This window comes from Corvus brachyrhynchos, unplaced genomic scaffold, assembly GCF_000691975.1.
Source record: "Corvus brachyrhynchos isolate BGI_N302 unplaced genomic scaffold, ASM69197v1 scaffold279, whole genome shotgun sequence".
Lineage (NCBI taxonomy): Eukaryota > Metazoa > Chordata > Aves > Passeriformes > Corvidae > Corvus > Corvus brachyrhynchos.
Window position 1 is genome coordinate 1,240,945 of NW_008246060.1, and position 16,440 is coordinate 1,257,384.

At 37.0% G+C, this 16,440-nt stretch overlaps 1 protein-coding gene across 2 annotated transcripts in view; it reads left to right on the forward strand.

Moving 5' to 3' along the window:
* Positions 1–13: 13 nt before the first annotated feature.
* Positions 14–16,440, forward strand: part of PBLD (phenazine biosynthesis like protein domain containing) — a 30,729-nt gene continuing 14,302 nt past the window's right edge. Inside the window, exons 1-9 of one of the 2 annotated variants that reach the window (XM_008642748.2) lie at positions 18–349; positions 2,618–2,717; positions 5,074–5,172; positions 5,709–5,818; positions 5,961–5,990; positions 6,525–6,613; positions 7,717–7,889; positions 8,749–8,811; positions 13,639–14,256. In XM_008642748.2, the coding sequence (XP_008640970.1) occupies positions 266–349; positions 2,618–2,717; positions 5,074–5,172; positions 5,709–5,818; positions 5,961–5,990; positions 6,525–6,613; positions 7,717–7,889; positions 8,749–8,811; positions 13,639–13,751 (861 nt within the window). In that variant the 5' untranslated portion in view covers positions 18–265 and the 3' untranslated portion in view covers positions 13,752–14,256. Of the gene's footprint in view, positions 350–2,617; positions 2,718–5,073; positions 5,173–5,708; positions 5,819–5,960; positions 5,991–6,524; positions 6,614–7,716; positions 7,890–8,748; positions 8,812–13,638; positions 14,257–16,440 lie in introns of those variants that run through there. The other variant, XM_017746445.1, reaches the window with a different exon arrangement.

Here is a 16,440-nt window from a genome sequence, read left to right on the forward strand (position 1 = left end):
TAAAAAAAAAAAATCAGTGCAGAGCGCTAGTGGTGAGGGCGGCTAAAATGTGTGTTTTAATTAAAAAAAAAAAAATCAGTGCAGAGCGCCGGGGGCCTAGGAAGGAGTCTCAATCCGTGTCGGCACTAGGAAGTGACGGGATGGGCCGCTGACTCCTCCTGCCCTCAGGGAAACATTAACTTGGAGTTCTGCTGTTCATTGGGGTAAAACAGGTTAGAGAGTACCTTGCAGAACATAGCCTGCGGCTAGACAGGTGCACAGGACAATGCAAATCCCAATTTTTACGGTTGATGCATTTACAAACCGGCCATTTTCTGGAAATCCTGCGGCAGTTTGTCTGCTTGAAAATGTAAGTTTAAAAAGCCTCAACTGTTTTCTGAGGTACTGCAATGACATTTGCTATTCTGTACTTGGACTGAGTGCTCAGCATTGCATTAGTCTTTGCTTTCTTTACTCGGGAATTCTGCTTTCAAGACTTGTTTGCTGTGGCTCCAGAATACAGAGAAATTAGCATAGGGGTGCTCTTCTTTTTTTTCATCAAAACGATATCATACAAGACAACATTTGAATTTTTTGTGGGCTTTAAAAAATATTTTATTAAGGAATAGGCTGGATTTCTTTTGAAGTAAGTAAAAAAGTGGCTTAATTTCTTCAAGAATGATTCAGAATAAAGATTCTGAAGAATTAAGAAGGATTCAGAGTGAAATCTGAAAAGTAATGCTGTAAAACAGGAGGATTAAACTGTGAGGTTTGGTTTTGGTGTGGGTTTTCTCCCTTTTTTTTCTTTCATTTTTCCTCTTTCTCTGGAAAGAAAAAGAACAGATACTGACCTGGGTATGAGTCTTTTACCATTAGTGTGTTGGGTTCAGCTTTGGCCAAATTTAAACAGCCAGTTTATATTGCTTCAGTGTTGCGTGGTAGTTTTCTTGCAGTTGACAGTAGTTATCCTCCTCATCTGGGTGTTGTGAACAGTTGATACTAACTGGTTCTGATTTCTACCAAAAATAATTATTAAGATGGATTAGAAATTTATAAAAGCCTTGTATTGTTTGTATTGTAACTCCTGATAAGAATTGTAAATATGAAAATATATGTAAAGCAGCCAATGGCAATGGCTTGTAATGATAATATGAATCCTTTCTAGATGTTCCTAAGTCTGTCTAAATCTCATTGCCTACTTACCAGGTCAGCTAAAGGTGTGACTGGGAATGTCTCTCTTTGGTGGTATTTTTGGCCCCATAAAATCTACATACTCTCAAAATGATCTCTGCTTTGAAATTATGAGTTTCTAATTGCATTTTTTATATTAATTTTACTTTATTCCGTTAAGATATCTTGAGGCCTACTTACTTGCATGATGACTTTGGAATGCAGACATTTAAAAATTTTTTCTACAATTCCTGGAAGTAGAGGCTTTAGTGTCACAGCTAAAGCTGAGATCCTAATTCAGCGTTTTATTCTAAGCTTCAAGAAAGTGTGATGCAGCCATGCAAAACAACTGTTCTCTGCTCCCTCCAGAGTCTCAGCAGATGCTTTACAGAAAAAATCGGGAGAAATGCAAGAATGGCAAAACCAGCCCTTTCTGTGTTTCAGAGGTGCCACAGGATGGCAGTGTTTCAATAAAGTTTCGTGTTATTAAAAAGAGTTATTTTTAACAACATTTTTACTGGTCTTTGTTCTGGTTTAGGACCTTTACAGTAACTGACAGAACTCTTACTGGGATAAAGGGAATGTAACTGTACTGTAAAATGTTAGAATGTTGTTTAACCGCATAGAATTCAGTCTGCAAGTACAGCTCTAGTGTACTGATCAGTTACTGGTTTGTATCTGTAGTATGGGATTATTGACTGAAAAGGATTAGTTATTAAGGGAAGTAAATAAAGTTAAAAGGGAAAATTTTTATCTCTTAGAGAGCGACCGGGTCCCTTTAGTACTTTGTTTCACTTGAATTTCAGTATTTTAAAGATCAGATTCTCAAACCTGGCCAGTCATCATAACTGTGGGGAAAGAGCAGTGGAACATGGGCCAAGGAGAATGTTATACAATCCCTGGGGCTTGGGTGTCTTGGGATCAGTGTTCACTGGCTTAAATCACAGGCACTTAGTGAGCTTCAGCAGTTTTTAAAATTTTTTTTCTAGTTTATCTGTTCTCAGCTCCTACGGAGGGAGCATATTGTTCCTGTTTTTGAAGAGTAGTGTCGTGGGCACAGCAGTAAGGGCTGAGCAGCCGGCTTGGCCTTTGCCAGCACTACAGGCCTCTTGCTGGCAAGGATTTTTCAGAGTTGTAAAAAGAAAGTTGTAGTTCTTTTTAGGTTATGTAATAACAACTTCTCTGTGTGACTTTAACAACAACCAAAAGAGATTTGTGTTCCTGGAAAGACTGAGTTTAGTTTTTAGGTGATTTTGTTTTCTACATAGTCCAAGAATTTGTAAACTAATAGGGCAGATATTAGAAATTGCTGTGTACCACAATTATTATCCCATTTTTATGCTTAAAGTTTTTTTTACTCTCAGAAAGTATTTTGAATTAAAACTCAATCTATGTTTTATTATAATAGAAAATTAAATGACTGCATTTTTTAGCCTGCTCTTGATTGGATTTGTTATTAAATCCCTAGGACTTGGATGAAGATTTGCACCAAAAAATTGCAACAGAAATGAACCTTTCAGAAACAGCTTTCATCAGAAAACTGAAACCTGAAGATGACTTTACCAAAAGTTAGTGGTTCTGTTTACTCTCCAAAATATCTAACAAAGGAATAGGAGGACACTGTGGGTACATTTATAAGGAATGGTGCTAATTTTTAAGACAGCAAACCAAAGTCTTGAAGTTGCGATGTATCTTAAGATTATAATAAGGCTATTGCAGGTGGATTCTTGAAAGTATTTGTGCTCAAATTTATTTTACAATATAAACATACTTATTCATAATTCAGACCATTTGTTTTAGTGCCTTTTATTAAATAAGCAAGTTGTCTATAGACAGTCTCCTAAAAATGCTGTGCAGACATCTTTCAATTAGTATTTCCCTTATTACTAATAATAACCTGAAATAATTCCTTATACAATCAGAAGAATAGAGATGGAATATGCTCATTCCATATGCACAGGACTGCAAAGTGAGTAGAATCTGGCTTGGCTGTTCAGAGAATCATTGCTGGGGTATCTATAATGTTATTTGAGTTTGTCATGAAGTCTCATAAGATGTCTGTGCAGCCAGTACTGGAAAATGCAGATTTCCAACAAAGCTGAGATTTCTGAAGTGGTCCAAATCTTACACATTAGGCTGCTCCTTTGATTGGTTTAAATGGAGGGAGTTTTGGTGTTTGTTGGTAGGGCATGTGGATATGTTGGGAGAGGAACTGGAGAGACACGGGGCAAGACAGAAAACGTCAGACAGATTCAGAATTTGTTCAGACTCACTCTGTGGATTCATTTTCAGCTGAATCATTTTGCTGAATCTGCTCACTTGGCAGTTGTGTGGTGGAATGAGCCAAGGGGCTGGGACTCCACTAGTCTGGACCTAGACTGCAGATTAAGGAGTTATGTTTATCATCTTTGTTGTTTGATAGATTGTTCAGGGAGCGGTACAGTCACTGTAATTAAAAATATTAAGGATAGTAGTAACTATAATTGCTTGCTGCTGTTGTTAATAAATTGGAATTTGTTTTAGGGTTAGACTAATCGCTTGGAGCAAGAAGGGATAATACTTTCCATTTTTCATGTTAGCACTTTGCCAATATGTTTAACACATTTATTTTCAAGTCATCCTTATCTGACAGGATACAAAATGCCAACTTCTTTATCATTAAAGTGGTTTTGATCTAATGGACTAGCTTGTGGCCTCAGACCCACACAGCTGCCCAAGAGGTGCACAAGTTCTTTCAAAAAAATTTAGTCACTCGGCTACACCTGAGACTGGCTGTGTTGAGGGGTGGTGGGAGTGAACCAGGAACATCAGAATGCCATTTATCATCTGCTTCTGGAACATTAATTGGTGTGGTGAGGGCTCCTGGATACAGTGTATGTTTTTGCAGGCATTTGTGATCAGTATGTTTAATTTAATATTAATTAAAGAAAAAAACAAACCAATCAACTCCGTTATTTTAGGGACACGTGAATTTATGAGATTACTCAATGTCCTCTCAGTCCGAGTCCAGCTGTATGTCTGAGCATCCAGGCAGGTGTTCTGCGTCACAGAGCTGTCTGTCTCCACTCAGGCATGGGCATGGATCCTTCATGTGCTCTTGCTCCCAGCTGCAGCTTCCACTTGGAGCAGTGCATTAACAAGTGGAGCAGGCTCACAGCTGGGGGCTGGGCCCCCCCTCACAGCACTTCACTGCTGTGGCCGTTAGTTTCCACCACAAGGTTTTATTGGGTTCCTATTTGTTTTCATTAGAGGGGACTGACTTTAATGCATTAATTTTCTGCAGTGGCAATTACAAGACTGGATTTAAAAAAAAAAGTATCATTTGTTTCTTTTCCACTTTTTGTTGCATTTGTGTGGTAATTATTCACTTGAAATGCATGTGCAAAAGTTACAGGAAATCAAGTATTGTTCATGTGTGTTCCAAATTTTTTAAACGGCAAATAGAAATATGATTTCTAGTGAAATGAAGGGTGAGTAGACATTAGAGACTTTTATCAGACTTGAGTAGTGGTTTAAGCAAAATAATTCATAACTGAGCTAGCTCCAATACAGGTTCCATTATACCAACAAGAGCATTTATAACCTCTAAATGGTAACCCAGCCTCCAGGTGTATAGAGATCATGACTATGCCTTTTCAGGATTTCATAATACACAAGGGCATAGAGGCTTTATCTTCTAAATAAGACCTATTTAGGAAAAAGAAAAATCTCTGCAGCATGCAAAGGTTGTTGACCTGATTCAAAAGGGATAGCTATTCTGCAAAATCAGTGCAAAATGGGTACCTAAAAGTGTGTTTAGGACCAAAACTGATTGTAACATGCATTTTGATTAACTGAAACATCATCACTCTATGTATGTTGAGACAAAATGAAGAAATAGACTTCTTCCACTTCACAGCACTAAATAGACTCTATTTTTTCAAGGTTCCTGCTTTGGGCTCAGATGGTTCACCCCAGCCAATGAAGTTCCTCTTTGTGGTCATGCAACTCTTGCATCAGCTGCTGTGTTATTTCACGTACAAAGTATGTTTACAGACTATGCATTACTGTAACTTTTTAGAACATTTACTTCTAATTAACATCTCCATTTTCTACAAAAAGGCAATTGAACATTCAGAACATTTATGGAACACAAATGGAGATACCCTGGGTATTGCCTTTTACAACTGCTCTGTCGTTACAAGGCTGTAGTCTGATGCCTACCTTCTGATTTCAATGCCCTACTATTACTCTTGTTTAAGAAAAGTGCCAAGTATGCAAATGTCACCTGGGAGAGGTACAGTAGGATTTGATGAATAGGGAATATTGCTCTTTCTGTTAAAAGGACATTCTCATTCATTCTAGGCATGTGCAGGAAGGATTCCGTGACCATTGCTGTGTTTATTAGCCTCAGCAGATTTATTGAGTTAGTTGGGAATTTTGCCCAGAATACAGACTTACTCTAGATATATTTGAGCTGCATAACTAACTTTTTCTGAGTATACTGAGCTACTCCTAGGGCTATAATAATTTAGATTAAAATTCTTATGTTTGATAATGTTGCGATGTTTTCTCTCCAGAAAATACAAATTCAGTTCTCACATTTGTGACACTGAGTGGGGAATTAAAGGCCAGACAAGTGAAAGATCATATTGTCCTGGACTTGCCGCTTTACGCAGCCTACCCCCAGGTCAGTCAAAATTTTATTCATGATAGGTTTTCAAGGAAAGTATGTGTTTGTATGTGTATGTAGGTATATGTGTCTGTCTATAGTTGCATAGATAGATACATATATATTCCATTTTTTACAGTGTGTTTTTTTTTTTCTTCAGGAACTTAAGGAAGTAGAAGAATTAATAAAGGTAAAAAAAGAATCTATCAGTTGTCTTAGAAAAACATTCATAATAGCTTTGCTTATTTTTATATATTAAAATGGCTAAAAAATGGTGACAAGGCACTGCCTGATGTACTCCTGAATTTGAAACACCAAACTTCAAAGCTCTGAGTAATGACTCAGTAGGTCAGGGAATGTAATTCTCCAAAATGCTGCAGCTGAACCTGTGTCTCCCATTACCATTGACTGAAGTGTCAATATTTATTTCAATGGCATTTTCAGCCTTTTGTGTGCATTAGGGGGCAGTCTGTGTTCTTGCACTCCTCTAGATCCTGGATTTTTTTTCCAAGTAGACATATATGGAGCTTGTAACTGAGCCATATCCATTAATGCACTTGGTGCATTTGCTTGTCTTGCTTGCAGGAACTTGAGGGTTGCATGGAAGACTTTGCATAAGCCCTCTTCTAGCAGGGAATGTGCTTCACAGAAATGCTAAGGAAATAATATTTTATATTCAAGTGATGATGGTTTTTTTCTCTGTCTTCTTTACATTTTCCACCAGGCAGCCGTTGGTGACATGATTGTTCAAGATCTCTGTTACTCTCCTGACACAAAGAAACTCTTAGTCCGCCTCAGTGATACTTACGAAAGGTGTCTTATGCTTTTTCAGTTTTCTCAATCAAGAGTGCAGAAATTGAGTTGGCTTGTTTAATCTCTATTCCTTACACACTAGGCTCTTCTATCTAGTTTTAAATCAGGTGGAGATTAAAACCCTCTGTTTTAAATTTCTGTGTAAAGTGGTTATTTTATTTTTTAATATGAACTTATTGAAGCTGCAAGCTGAGTAAGATCATTCTGAAATCTGTCTTCAAGAGAAGGAGATGTAGGAAACAGTTTAAATGATGGTGTATTTTTCCCATCCATCTGAGTCCAAAAATGATCCAGTAACCTAGCAGGAAGTTAGGAGTCCTGCTTCAGTTCAGGGCACATTGACAGAATGCCAGGGATTCTTACTTCCATTGGACTGTAATCTGCTTACACATGCTTAAGAGCCCCATAAGTAGCTTTAGAGAGGAAATTCCAATTCAAATTAGTCCAAAGCATTTGTTAATCTCAGCTGAATTTCATTGTTAATTCAAGTATGATTTAGGTATTTACTGCTGAAACACAACTTCTTTAATCAGGCCAAATTACTATAATTATGAACTTGAAGTTTGGCCTAATTCATGGTTAAAGTCTGAGGTAATGGGGAGAAATATTCTCAGCTGAGTACTTGCTATTTTCATTCTTTCAGACTGTTTTGTACGGAGGTATCAGACAGTTGTAGACTGCTTTAGAATGCCATGAAGACCTGAATGATGTTAGTTATTTGCTTGCTCTGAAAGGAGGTGGAACACTTGGTACATTCTGTAGTGAGGCAATAATTCTTTCAATGATTAAAATGTTGAAACAAAGTGTGATTTTTCTTTTTTTTTTTTTGGTGGCTAATATTTCAGGGTGCTCTGTTTCAGAAATAAATAGGAAATGCATGGCTTGAGCATTTTTCCAGAGTTCACTCAGTGTATTAGATTCAGGGTAATTTTCTGTCAAATACCATTGGGAGGACAATGCTAGGAATCTTATCTCACCTAATATTTTAGGGCTGGTTTTGAATTATAGAGAAGATGATTCTATAGCTTTATTTTTCTTTTCAATACTTACATTCATGTAAAATGAAGAATATGGGCTATTAAAATGTAATAATTATATTCAAGGTCTGTGTTGGAAGAATTGAAAGTGAGTGCACAACACTTTTTGTCAGCTGAAAAGACCGGAAAAGTGAAAGGACTCATACTCACTGTTAAGGGAAATTCCAGTGGAAAAGGCCATGATTTTTACTCCAGATATTTTGCACCTTGGTATGGAGTTCTGGAAGACCCTGTTACAGGTATGTGTTTGTATGATAAGCAACTCATACTTTTGTTTCAGTTCAGTTCAAAGGTTCTTACTAAAATCCATTAATCTGTTTTTGTACTCTGGAGTCTCTTATAAATTACTGGTTTATATAGATAGAAGGAGTGCTTGTCAAAATCTTTCATGACTGAGGCCAACTCATTCAGAAAAAATCAAATCAGCTTCTTGCTGTCATTAGGCCACATATTCTTGTGTCTTTCTCAGATCTTTTTCCCTCAAGTATTCCAGTTAGAGAAAAGTGAAAGACTAGGTCAGTATTGGATGAGTATTGCAGTGGAAATTTATATCCACTTCTGTTGGTGGTTTTTTTTTTGTTTTGTTTTGTTTTGTGGTGGTGGTTTGGATTTTTGTTTGTTTGGGGGTTTTTTCCTACGTATTTCAGCTGAGATCTTCTCTAGTTTCATGACACTTAACTGTTTCTGTTCTCAGGCCTTTGAGAACTCAGCTAGCTGTGCACTTAGGGCAGCAAGATGTGTTACTGTCTGTTGTGTGATGCACTCGGTGTGGTGATGATTGCCTAAGGATGGTGTTCTTTGCTTAGGTACCATTTCATTACAGGTTAATTATTAGTCAGCTGAGAGTTGTGGCTAATGATGATGCCCTCATCTAAGCAAGATTTCCATTGAAGCTAGATGATGTGGAAGTAATACTGCTTTGCCATAAATAATTGAAATTCTAAAGCCTTAAGTTCTGTCTGCTGTGCAAACTCCTAGGTTTTTATACTCTAAACACATGTGGCCCTTGATTGATGATATTTACATTTTGACTATGCTTGCTCTGTAAAGTAGTGATTATAATTTAATTCTCTACTTTGTTTTCCAATTTCTTTTAAGGATCTGCACATGCTGTTTTAAGCAGCTACTGGTCAGAGCAGCTGGGGAAGAAGGAAATGCTTGGTAAGATAAACTGTTTTATTGCAAAGCTGTCAATTTATGTAAATCTACTCACTAGTAAAGGAAAGGTTGTATTACTACTGCAATCCAAACTGTAGCAATAACTCCCTATCCATTTCCTCAAGATGAATAGAATATTATGTAATATTTTGTGTGTGAGATAATCTTTGAGAAATTGCTTTCTTTCCTGTCCACCACCATGACACACCATGCCCTGGGGGGTTTGAAGTGTTGACTTCTGGATCATAACTCTCTGCAGTTAGTTTTTGATCTTGGCTTTTGGACTTTAGTTCTCATGGCCTTTCGTCATAACTGAAGCTTGGTGAACCTCAGTTGATGTTTTTTATGTGTTTTGATTCAATCAATGAGATATGCTTATTAGATCACATCTTTGTTATTAAGCAAGAAACTTAAGAACCTGGTGGAAAAAAATCAAGAGAAACCGTTAATATATGACAATGCTAGATGAAGAGGTATTAGGTGACTCCTGGCTTCTCATGTTTCTAGTGCTTTGCCAGAGAACAGAAGAACAAGGGAAACAATACAAAATACCCTCGTCCCCTACCTGGTTCCCCAAGAGGGGACCCAGGACAATTCTGCACACAAGCCTTTGGTCACATTTAGTTTAGAACAGAGGTTGGATACTTGATCTAATAAGGTTCTTTGTCCATAAAAGTAAACACTTTTCTGAACAAACAGCTACCCTGAATATAAGCCTTCATGTATTTGGTCAAATGAATCTCAAAATGGATTTTCTTGAGGATGGAAGGTCTGTAAAGGATCCATCATGAACAAGACCTTTTCCATCATGGTCTGAAGGAAAGGTTTAACATTCTGTCCCAAAGATCTTGCATTTGCATTTACACCACACAATAATCTGTGATAGCTTAAATAATCTTGGGAGGTGGGGGGGGAAATCTCAACGTATTTTCTGAAGATGAAAAGTGCCTTTGGTTATGTGTCCTTACGGACTCAGAAGATTTCGACATTTTGGATGTTAGTGTGGAATTTAAACTCTCCATGCCATCTATAGACACTACTTCTTTAAGTACTCAGACTGGAATTCTGTCTGCACTTACAATTGGCACTTTCTACCTGTTTTGCATTTTCATGTATTTTGTGTGTACTGTCCCATTACCACTTTAGAGAAACTAGCTCAAGCAGCCAAGGCAATTAATGCTGTAATTAGTTTCTTTAATGTGTCTAGCACAAAAACAGTCCTATCTGTCCATAAGACAGGTTTGTGTTGGTTTTTTTAAAATTCATATTCCATGCATATATGTCCTCAAACTTCTTCTATGGTAGAAATCATACAAAACTGTTTTAAATAGGACAAGTTAATTTGATATATGTTTATGAGAAATAACTTTTCCTTACATGTGTCTGTCTGAGGGGTATCAGGTAGTACTTGGCAAATTCTATTACTAATGAGATTATTTGGAAAAGATAGCTGGCATTCACAGACATTCCATATCACCAAATATTAATAAATAAGAGGATCTTTGGACTTTTTAGAAACCTCTGGGGTAGCTTCTGTAATATCCGATACTTTTTATTGCAAGAGTAAAGGAAGAATTTCTTCCATAAAATGAAGGATCTGTTAGTTCCCAAACAGATTACATACAAAATAATATAAAAATGAGGAACATTAAATCTATTGTCAGATCTCTCTGGCTATTGAGACCTTTAGGAAGAGGTCAGCTGCAGCTCCGCTGAAGCATCAGACTTAATTTCCTGTGTTTGGGTTCTCTTCCTACTTTTTTTAGACTGACTTGTCAAAAAACAACCACCCCCACTAACTACAAAGAGAATTTTCCAGTACTTTTACATGGTGAAATACTTTATGATCTTTCTTGAAGCTGGGTACGTGTCCTTGAGTTTAAGCTGCAGGTTAAATCAGGGCTTTGTATCAGTCCTTGCCTTTCTTTCATTTGAGGAGTCTCTGCAATGTATGAAAATTATAATCTCTCATATGAGATATATAGACTTTCACAGTTGCTAATGGATGCAGGGTATAACAACTGTGTACCAGCCCTTCACATTGTTTTCATATTTCTAAGGTAACATTTATAAATGTGCATAAGGAATTCCATATAACCAAACAAATTAGGGAGGACTTCTCAAATTATTGTGATGAGAAAGGGTTTATCGAGGACAGTTTTTAATCTCAGGTTAAGCTAGGGGAATCTTGCTATACCTGTTTACTTCACACAAGTGTATTAATTTGTGGGGAAATTTTTGTCTTGTTACTGCTTTTAACTTTTCTGATTTCTTCCAGTATAGAACAAGTTTATAGCATTTAAGAGTTGTTTTTTGGGGGGCAGAAACTAAACAAAAATTACCACCACCATTACCAACGACAACAAAACACATAAAAAGACAGAAGCTGTTGCTTCGTTAAGGTACAATAAATCTACCTGTATTTAAGTTTTTGCTAATTTGAATTCTTATGAAGTCAAGAGTTTTGATTGCAGCTTTCATCTTTTCCAAGTAATCTCAACATATAGATTGACAACATCAGGTTTATGCACAAGTGTAATATTTCTTCAAAGGAGAGGTGTTTCCCTCTATCAATCACCAGATTTATCCACCTTCTTTCTTAGAATAAAAAAACGTTTTGGAGATCTTAATTTCACCTACGTAAGGAACAAGTGCTTCTTTCAGCATTCCTCTATAGGGTTTAGGAATTTAAAAAAAATACGACTTTTTTAAAAAAATAAATATTGTTACAAGAGTGTCACTTCTTCCTAAGTTGATGTCATTGATGACGTTATGAAGAAATTCCATTAGTCCTTAAATTCTGTAAGCAGTGGTTGTTGAGCTACATCTAGGCTGGTAAGGAGCTCCAACACAGCAGGATAATGTTAGTACACGGCCACCAGCTGATGTGTGAATGCAGGGGTGTGTGACACTGTGATATCAGCATACTCAATCTCACAGGCCTTGTGGCTGCTTCTAAACTTTCCTCTGTGTCAGGTTAATCAGAGAGGAGTCCAGGGCTCTGAGTTCAGCTGTTAGATGTTGTTTCTACAATTGTACATATTTGTTTTCGTAGAAAATATGTATAAAATCTGCGTATAGTATGAGGTATTCCTAGCAAATACAGACATGGAATAGGCTTGCAACAAGTTTGTGATCTAAAAGGTGAGTGCACATCAGAGATGCCTGAATGCCTCCAGAGGCATTGCTTTTGAGTGAAATCCTCTAGTTATTGAAATGTTCCATGCAGCCCTGTTTATGCTTAGACATAGTGTGAAATATCAGTGCTTTTGTGTGAGAGAAGGAATAGATATAGTATTATTTTTATATAAGCTTGGCTAAAAATTTCTTTTGTGGGTTATTTTTTGTTTTTCTTCTGCTTTGGAAGTTTCTTTAAACTTTTCTTATTTTCTTTAAAAGTAAGATAAAATGGACCGATATCAAAACAATCTCAGTAATCCTGACATGAAAGAGCCAGTTCTGTTTGAACATTTAAAGAAGAAAAAACCAAACCAACCTTTGAAGAGCTGGAATAATTAATCTCTTTTATTTAAATCTGCTAGCAGGTTGGAGTGGAATAGCTTAGGTGTGTCTTCACGCCTGGAAATAATAATTGATCAATTTTAGCAGGCCTGGATCTTCAACAGTCTAAAATATTCAGTTAAAGCATTACTCCATTCATAGATGGTGTTCTGACAAGTTAAAAACAACCCATGGTTCTATAAATGGAAGAGAACAGAAAGTATCAATCTCAATCTCTAAATAGCTCCTGTTTCCACTCTTTTAGAGTGCTTGCTTTGTCTGAGAATCTAATCTCCTGATCAAAGGAGAGTTGTCTTAGCAGCAGTGGCTGAGAAATAGTTTTAAAGCATACCGAATATATGCCATCAGAGAGCTTGTGCTCTGTTGGGATCTGAATGCAACCTCTACCCAATTTATAAATTGTGGGTTTGAGAGGAAAAATGTGCCCTTTAGCTTTGGACAATTTCTGGAGCAGTTGGAAGTTCCTTGAGTAAGGAGAGTGAACATTATTGCCTCTTCATCCATTTAGAGCCTTTCACAAAAGCAACACTGCTCGAAACTCAAACCTTTTCTAAATGCCATCTGAACCAGACCATTTTCTGGTCAAGCCATGCAACTAAAATGAGACTGCTGAAACAAGTTAGAGACTCCACATGCTAAGTGAACATTATCATCCCACCTGTGTAGGACTCAACAGTTCAGGCAAAAGCTTAGTTCTCTAATTAATTACAAGCAGAAGGCTGTTTCTACTTCAAGTTTATCCAGTTGTATTAAATTATATCTTCAGGATTCTACAAATCATTATCTGCTGCTGCCTCTGTAAGAATTTGGCATCAGTTTGTGACAGATGAAGCAGGATCTGTGTTTCTTTGTAGACTTTTCCCACTGCCTTTGTGAGCTTATTCACCCTTTAGCCAGGCACGTTCTTTGAGTGTAGCATCAACTTTGGGTGTTCAGTGCCAGTAAAATGGTATTCATTTGCATGCAGATAACACTTGGTGTTCTTCCTTCTTCCCTCCACAAACTGTATCCCGTGAAGGGTGAATTCAAGACTTCTTAGATACACAGAAGAAACTTAATTTGCTACAACAAAGCAAACTACACTTCACTGCTTGTATTAAGTAGCAGTTTTGTCAGACTCAGTAGGCAAGTTCTAGCTGGAAATATACCCTCAGCTGACCTTCATCCATAAAGGCAATTCATCCAGGGTGTCCCTGGTGCTGCTTGCTTTCTGGAGCCAGAAGCCTCCTTTCCCTGAGTTTTCATGGATTTTTAAATAATTTGTGATGCACACGAGTTTTTTAACTTTGGGCTCTTGTTTCTGTTTAGCTTTTCAATGTTCCCGCCGTGGAGGAGAGTTGAAGATTTCCGTGCGCAATGACGGAAGAGTTGACATTGCAGGACAAACTGCTGTTGTATTAAAAGGAAACCTGATTTTCTGAAGGAATTGACACCAATCTCCCTCTCCTCTCACTAATCACTAATCTCCATGATACTCTGATTATGATGGTTTTGTCTCAGCTCTAGGCAGTGAATCACTACTGTTCTCAAAAGTCTTAGATTACTCATTGTCCATTTTTAAAATTACTTGAAAGTACTCACTTCTGATCTTCAAGGTCCTTGGTATTCTTCACTTCCATCTTGCCACTTCCTATGTACACTGACCTATGAAAATGTTTGAGTGCAGCTATCTCATTTTTCTGCTTTTAAATCATTCTTCTCTTGATTCCAAATTCCATGTTAAAAGCCCTTACTGCTTCCTGGATTAAACTGTAAACACCTGTTTGATAAAATAATCAAACGTTTCCCATGTTGATAATTTTTCATGACATCTGAATTAATTTTTTAAAAAAGTGGTATTTTCTTTGCTATATATTGAAATGACAGCCATGTTCATCAACTTATTTGAATTAAAATATGAAAAAATATAAATGGTTTAGAAACGTACCTTGTGGTTCTCTTTTATGAACAGTATTTTTCAAAGTTGAATGGTATTGCCTTTGATCATAGCACTAATGCTTAGTCGATACTTTTAATTAAAGGTTTAGAAGAAAGATTTAACAGATTGACATTGTGATGCACATAAAGCTGATTAAGATCTGAAAGGAAACTTTATTGGTTACAGCAATGTCGATTACTTTTCCAAACCTGAAGATTTTCTCCTAAACTAAACGTTTCTTGTATAATCTTCATGAAGTGTGCTGCTTTAGATTTTGTTACCATGATGTTGTCTTTCACTGGATTAATTAGGAATATGGAACTTTCAGTTACTCTAGCTAAAACTGTTTTCCCTTTCAAGTCACTTCTGTCCTAAGCTTTGCTTTAGTTCTTTGCAATATTTCAGGGTGAAGTGTTTTGAATTCAAAAGACAGTCTCATACTATGGGAACAGTTGGATGTCATCCCTTTATAAATCATGAGGAACTTAGCTGTGCCAAGTTCCCTTTCTTCCATTTACTTTGAATTTTATCAGAACTTGTTACTTACATCTTACTTAAGTCCAAGTAGCTGGACAAGTAGTAAGAGTGTGAGAATCTTAGAATTAACTTAAACAGAACTTTCTATCTCCAGCAGCTACAAAGAACATACCAAAAAAGTGATTTAAATGCACTACTCAGCTCAGGGGCTAGGTGGCAAGCAAAAGCAGTCCAAATGGAAATGCACGTTCTTCTCCTGTATTCAGTCTTGCTGAAGTTTGTGGAGCTGAAATATGATTTATAGATGTGGATGTATTATCAGGTGCAAATCACAGCTGTGGAGGCAGCTCAGCAGCCCGGCTGCTATGGCAGCTTTAGCCTTGGCCTCCTCTAGCCACAGCTCGGATTGTTCCCTTTCTGGCAGGGGACCTGGATCTTCTGGAGCAGCAGTGCTGCAGCCTTGTGGTGCTGCATTTAATTCTTCTTCTTGCCTTAGACAAAGACTGAACCTGGCCCATAATCGGAGATGCTTGTGGAAAAAAAGCCTTCCTTAGGAATATAAATGAACTAAAGAACCAGTTATTGTTCACCCATCCACATTTAACAAATAGACAGTGCAATTATTTCTTTTACTCAAGAGGACTAATAATGAACAAGGTCCATACATTTTAAAAAGGCTTGTTACATAAATTTCCTGACCAAACAAATATCTTTGCTGCTTAAAGCTTTTTTTTTTTTTTAGTAGTTTACTACTACTTTGTTTCTTTTCAGGGTAGAAAATTCACCAGAGCTCAGGTGGGAGGCTATGCAGTAATGTGTTTGTAATCAACATATTAGTTAATCAACCATGATTTATTAATGATGAATTAATTATACCTGATTGTGCAGTTCTGCTGCCTAAATGGAGCTTTAAAGGAGTTATTTTATTAATCATCATTGTCTAATTGCAGACACTTACAGAAAGATTGCTAATTAAACATGCAACCATATGCAAAACAAGTAAGGCTGCTGAGAGTGGCAAGAAAAAGAGCACTTATTTTCTGAGAAGCAACTTTATTCTCATGAAATGTTGTGTAGCTGACCTGGTGATCCTGATTATTCACTAAGATTTATTTTAATATATTGCACATTTTCAGTTAACAGTAAAGGAAATTAGTTGTTGTGACAAATTCTGTTTTTCCCAGTACAAAAAATAGGTTGTGCAAACTTAAAGATTATTTAGAATTTGTGTGGCCTCGTTTCACATCTTTTGTAAAGGATTTGTTTAGTGTTTCTGGTGCAGAGGATTTGCAGAAATGTTTTGTGCTGCTCTCTTAATTAGGACTGGTGGCATAGAGATGTGTTGAACCAAGAGCAAATTACGTGAAGGGCAATACAATTCCAAAAATTCCTGTGCACTTGAGTGTTATTTATTGTGAGACTGTCCAACAGAAGTTTCAGGCCACTGTAAGGCTGGAGTAAATCCACGGCTACATTCAACAGCCCAGACATGAACATTTAAATGCACATTTGCTTATTTTGCTTCTTTGGCAAAGTGTGTCTCTGCAGAGGCACTGCTCATGTAGGGGCCAGGAGGAAAGCACATAGCCATGAGGAGGGAGGCAAAACAAGAAACATTAGTGAGCAACAGAAAACATACAAGTTTATTGCTGTGGAAATGAATGTCGAGCTAAAAGGGTTGTAAAGAAAATGGGAAGCCATTTTTTTATTCAATA